This window comes from Myotis brandtii, unplaced genomic scaffold (genome assembly GCF_000412655.1).
Source record: "Myotis brandtii unplaced genomic scaffold, ASM41265v1 scaffold317, whole genome shotgun sequence".
NCBI lineage: Eukaryota > Metazoa > Chordata > Mammalia > Chiroptera > Vespertilionidae > Myotis > Myotis brandtii.
Window position 1 is genome coordinate 1,348,453 of NW_005362155.1, and position 4,997 is coordinate 1,353,449.

Below are 4,997 nucleotides of genomic sequence, written 5' to 3' on the forward strand. Positions count from 1 at the left end.
GGCGGTGGACGTGTTCCAGGAGGGTCTCGCCATGGTGGTGCAGGACCCGCTGCTCTGCGACCTGCCCATCCAGGTGCGCGCGTCCCCTGCCGGGCTGTGCGAGGGGCGTGGACAGGTCCCGGGGCTGGTGTGGCTGCGACCCAGAGGCCTCGTAAGGCACCTCTGGGTGTAAACGGGGTCCTAACCTGGGCCGGGCCTAGGGTGGGGCGAGCGAGGCTCTCTTCCTGGGCGCGAGATTTTAAAAGGCTCCAGACCCCTCCAGCAACCAGGATACATGCCTTCTTTTTTTCTTTCGGGGACACATGACATTTTAATACAGTATGTTTATAACTCAAGTTGGTGTAAAACAGCCTGTGGCAAGCAAAATAATAAAGACTGTGTCAGTATTACTGATTTTTCCCATCTCAAACTTCAATGTTATTTTGTCCATCATGGAGTTTAACTTCTGTTTTCTTAAAAATTGTATTACAGCGTTTGTTATTGCACGCCTGCCAAAACCTTGTCCCGAGGTCCTGGTCTGGGTCCTGATTGGTGATCGGGGCTCGGAATGAATGACAAGCACAGTGCTCCTCCTACCCAGCCCCTGGGTGAGAGGATCCCGGGCTGATCGTTCTTGCCTGTGTCTGTTCCTTTCTTCCAAGCTTCCGTCCACTTTGGACTTTAAATAGGAAATGTGGATGAAACATGAGCTCAAGGTGCTAAGAAACTGGGAAGCCCTAATACAGTGGTTCTCAACCTTCCTAATGCCACGACCCTTTAATACAGTTCCTCATGTTGTGGTGACCCCCAATTTCATTGTTACAAATTGAACATAATTAAAGCATAGTGATTAATCACAAAAACAATATGTAATTATATATGTGTTTTCCGATGGTCTTAGGCGACCCCTGTGAAAGGGTCGTTCGACCCCCGAAGGGGTCGCGACCCACAGGTTGAGAACGGCTGCCCTAATATGTAAGCAAGACTCCCCGTTCTTGTCCTTCCTAAAGTATGGCACCACGTTCTGGACACTCACAGCGTATTCCTTGTTGCTGTTTGGGGTGTTACGGAGCCAGGCACTCACCTCCACCCTGGGTCTTTTCTAGGTTACTTTGGAAGAGGTCAATTCCCAAATAGCCCTGGAATATGGCCAAGCAATGACAGTCCGTGTGTGCAAGATGGATGGAGAAGTCATGCGTAAGTGCTGCCCTCCTCCCTTCCGGCCAGGCAGGCTGAGCCTCCACAGGGGCTGGTCAGCGGGACACCGAGCGGCCATCCACAAGCCCATCCGCCTGGACCTGAGCCTCAGTCAGAAACAAGGCTGCTGGACAGGGCTGGGTTCCCCTCCCACCACCTAAGGCTGTGGCTGTGGCTGTGGGATCTTCTCTCACGGGTGCCCCTTGTTGCAGCTGTGGTTGTGGTGCAGAACGCCACGGTCCTGGACCTGAAGAAGGCCATCCAGCGATACGTGCAGCTCCGGCAGGAGCGCGAGGGGGGCATCCAGCACATCAGCTGGTAGGTGACGCCGCGGCTCCTTGCAGCCCTCCCTGGGGGTGGTGTGGGGCTCCGCAGGAGCAGCGCTGGACTCGTGCTTCTTAATCACCTGGTCTCTGCTACAAGTACTGACTGGAGCCAAGAGCTAGCTCCTGTCGCAATCCCTCAGACAGGGCTGGTGCTCTGTGCCAAGGGGCTGGGGCTACGCACCGAGAGCCCTTCTCACACAGCTTCTACTAGTACGTCCCACCCACTCAGCTCCCCCTGCTCACGGTTTCCCTGAATCCCTCTCATGCAGGTCCTATGTGTGGAGGACGTACCATCTAACCTCTGCGGGAGAGAAGCTCACAGACGACAGGAAAAAGCTCCGGGAGTAAGTTCAGGCCACTTCCTTGAGCTGCAGGGCATGGCAGGTCAGGGCCACAGAGCCAGGAAGAGGGAGAAAGAGTGTGCGTGGAGGGGAAGGCTGCCTGCTGGCCCGGTGGGGCCTGTGGGAGGATGGCACTGCCCCAGGTGAGGAGTCAGACAGAGCCTTCTGTAGTTAGATACTGGACACTTCTCCTTCTCTTCCAGCTATGGTATCCGGAATCGGGATGAGGTGTCCTTCATCAAAAAACTGAGGCAGAAATGACCCTCCAAACAGGGACACTCTGTGCCGGTGGCCAAGCTCCTCCCCAGCGGGAGGACGCCTCGGGCACTGTCCCCTCTTCACAGGAGAGTGCTGAGATGGACTCGCCCAGCTGGGCACAGCTGGCACTGCCGGTGTGAGCCCCGGCCTCGGGAGTGGGACTGGGTGAGCCAGTGTCAAGACCCAAGTTTGACCCCTTCTGGGCCCAAACACCCTAATTTCACAGCCGATCCCACAGGCTGTGGGCCTGGCCCTCTGTACGGAATAAATCTCTTTGCTTTCTAGTTTGAAAAGTCAAAAAGCCACAGTACCGGGACATGAGGGCCTGGCGCAGCCCCATCGTGGGGGAGGCAAGGGGCAGAGAATGGCCGGAGTCTAAGATGCCACACGACCCTGTGACTATGAGCTCTATAGCAAGAAAATAACAGCAGAGCAGCTGGCTTCTGCTCCTGCTTGTGGAGAAACGGGAGCCTGTGTGCGAGAGCACGGCCATGGCCGGCCTCCGGCCTCAGCCCACGGGGTTCATCCACCTCAGGCCCTCCCGGCTCCTGGAAGGGGAGGTAGCCTGGGGCTGAAATTGGAGTTGGGGCCCTTGTGAGTGTGTGGGGGGAAACGTGACCGCTCCTCCATGGGTCTTAAGGAAAGGGAGCAAGGTGGGTCCACCTGGATTATGGACTTCCCTCGGGGAGGAATCTGAGACACTTCCTGTCAGAAAGGAGGAGGCAGCTCTGGTCAAGTTAGTGGCAGCTAAAACGCTCCCAGTCCATTTATTGGCCACATGAGGTGGTCGTCAGGAGACTAGTTAGAAGGTAATCACAGGAACTAGTGTAATAAATGCCCGGAAGTACGAGAGGTTCAACAGCAGTGAACGAGGCACAAGAGGTCTGTGTCCAGGAAACGGGCAGGACGCCCCCAGGGCCTGCTGACAGTCCCGTGGCGTGAGGCTCGGTGGGCAGTGCCTGGCTCCAGCCTGCTGGAGGCCCGTGGCCCCAGCGCCCCCACCCGCTCAGTGGAGCTGGGCGTCCAGCTCATACTTCTCACAGAACTTGTCGGTGAAGGGGATGCAGGTGAGGAACTCGCACCACTCGCAGCGGACGGGGTAGAAGTAGAAGAGGACCACCAGGCCGGCCAGGAGGCCCAGGAAGACCACCTGGAAGACGATGATCTGGCAGCGCTTCCGGTACAGGTCGAACCTGCCGAAGCTGATGTAGGGCAGGAAGGCAAAGGAGAGGAAGAGGCCGCTGATGAAGCCCGAGATGTGGGCAAAGTTGTCGATCCAGGGCAGCAGCCCAAAGGTGAAGAGGAAGAGTACCACCGCCAACAGCTTGAAGAAGGCACGCCAGGGCCGGGCCAGGATCTGCCAGCTCTGGAAGAGCTCCACGAAGAGGCAGGCCAGGATGCCAAACTGCGAGCCGGCTGGGCCCACCTGGGGGCAGTGGGGATGCTGAGCGGGACCCCTGGACCCACAACCACCCCACCTCTCATGGCCCAGAGCATAGCAGGACCGAGGAGCCGAATGGAGACGCTCCTAGGCTGGGTCCCTAGGGCGGCCTTACCTCTGCCCGGTATGGCAGGAAAATGGCACTGGCTAGGTTACCAGTGATGCCACTCAGCAGGTAGATGATGGCTATGCGGTGCCAGCCTGCTAGCTTCTCCAGGTCCCGCAGGACAGTCATCTGGAAGCAGACAGACACCAGGCAGTGCAGGATGCTGTGGGGGGAGGGGGACACTCAGCCGGGAAGGCCTCCCCTCCACCATCCCCTGGCCAGCCACTCCTGGGGTCCCTGAGGCCACCCAACCCTCCTCGGCCCGTCTGGTGTCACTTGCCCAGCGTGCAAGAAGAGGGACAGCCACAGGCGGTAGAACTGGTCGGGCACCTCGGGGTTGAGGAAGGGCAGGAGCCCGCACACGTCATCCATGCAGTGCACCTGTGCAGAGTGGCCTGTCAGCGCGCTCCGTGGCTGGGGGCGAGGGGACGCACACACCCTGGAGGCCTACCTGAGAGCAGAGCGTGGCCTCCTCGTGGAAGTAGCCCCTCATGAAGTCACAGTACTCCCGGGAGGTGATCTCACACCTGCAAGGGCAGGCCCGGCTTGGGAACTGGCCGAGGGGCTGGGGCCCGGGGCACAGGCACCTGGCTGCACCGCCCAGGCCCAGGCTGCAGCCCACGCGCCCATCTCTGTCCGCCCTGGGTAAGCCCAGAGCCTTTCTCACCCCACAGCTGCGTATCTCGCCTTATTCCAGGACTTGGAGAAGCGCAGAGCCCCAGAGCAGTGCTGGGGCCCAGGCACACCCACCTGCCCTTGGTGCCAATGCAGCAGGGCCGGCCCGTGATGGCACAGTCCATGTGGGGGTGGTTGGTGTGGTTCCCGGCGCTGCTTTTGGTGCAGATCTGGATCACAAAGGGGATGAGTTGGGTTGGGGCCTCCTCCAACCCTGTGCCCCAACACCGTGCTTGGGGGTTGGGGCAAAGACGGTCAGGCTCCCACAGGAGAAAGCAGGCCCTGGCAGAGCCTCAGCTTTCCCATCTGTCCAATTGAAATAATGGCATCTGACCTCCCGAGTCTCTCCCTGGTTTTGCTCTGACGACCTGCTCAGAGAAGCAGGTGGTGGAGGGGCAGGCCAGGCACAGGCCAGGGGCACTGCATCTGAAAACGGGTGCTCCCATGGTGGGGCCTCCTGGTATCCAAATGAGAATGTGGATTTCTCCCCCACATAATAAGGGTGACCCCCAAAGCCAACAATATCCCGGCTCACCGGCCACTTGGTGATGTCATCTGGCCACTCATGGGGGTCCTCAGAGGAGGGCTCGTCACACACCCTGCATGAGCCCAGTGTGCGGTCAGACCCTGCTCTGTGCCCTCCCGCCCACCTCCACAAGGGGAGCAGCCACACC

At 59.1% G+C, this 4,997-nt stretch overlaps 2 protein-coding genes across 2 annotated transcripts in view; one reads left to right on the top strand and one right to left on the bottom strand.

Moving 5' to 3' along the window:
• Position 1: 1 nt before the first annotated feature.
• Positions 2-2,402, top strand: SNRNP25 (small nuclear ribonucleoprotein 25kDa (U11/U12); the record flags this gene model as incomplete). The annotated part of the gene is made up of 5 exons (XM_005870410.1): positions 2-73; positions 1,086-1,176; positions 1,389-1,494; positions 1,772-1,846; positions 2,047-2,402. Coding segments are annotated over 5 exons (402 nt in total), but the record flags the coding sequence as incomplete, so codon positions are not given.
• A 428-nt stretch (positions 2,403-2,830) lies between these two features.
• The window catches only part of RHBDF1 (rhomboid 5 homolog 1 (Drosophila)), a 16,420-nt gene continuing 14,253 nt past the window's right edge, over positions 2,831-4,997 (bottom strand). Inside the window, 6 exon segments of the mRNA XM_014542955.1 lie at positions 2,831-3,527; positions 3,658-3,811; positions 3,929-4,029; positions 4,100-4,175; positions 4,399-4,493; positions 4,859-4,922. Of these exon segments, the coding sequence (XP_014398441.1) occupies positions 3,108-3,527; positions 3,658-3,811; positions 3,929-4,029; positions 4,100-4,175; positions 4,399-4,493; positions 4,859-4,922 (910 nt within the window). The 3' untranslated portion in view covers positions 2,831-3,107.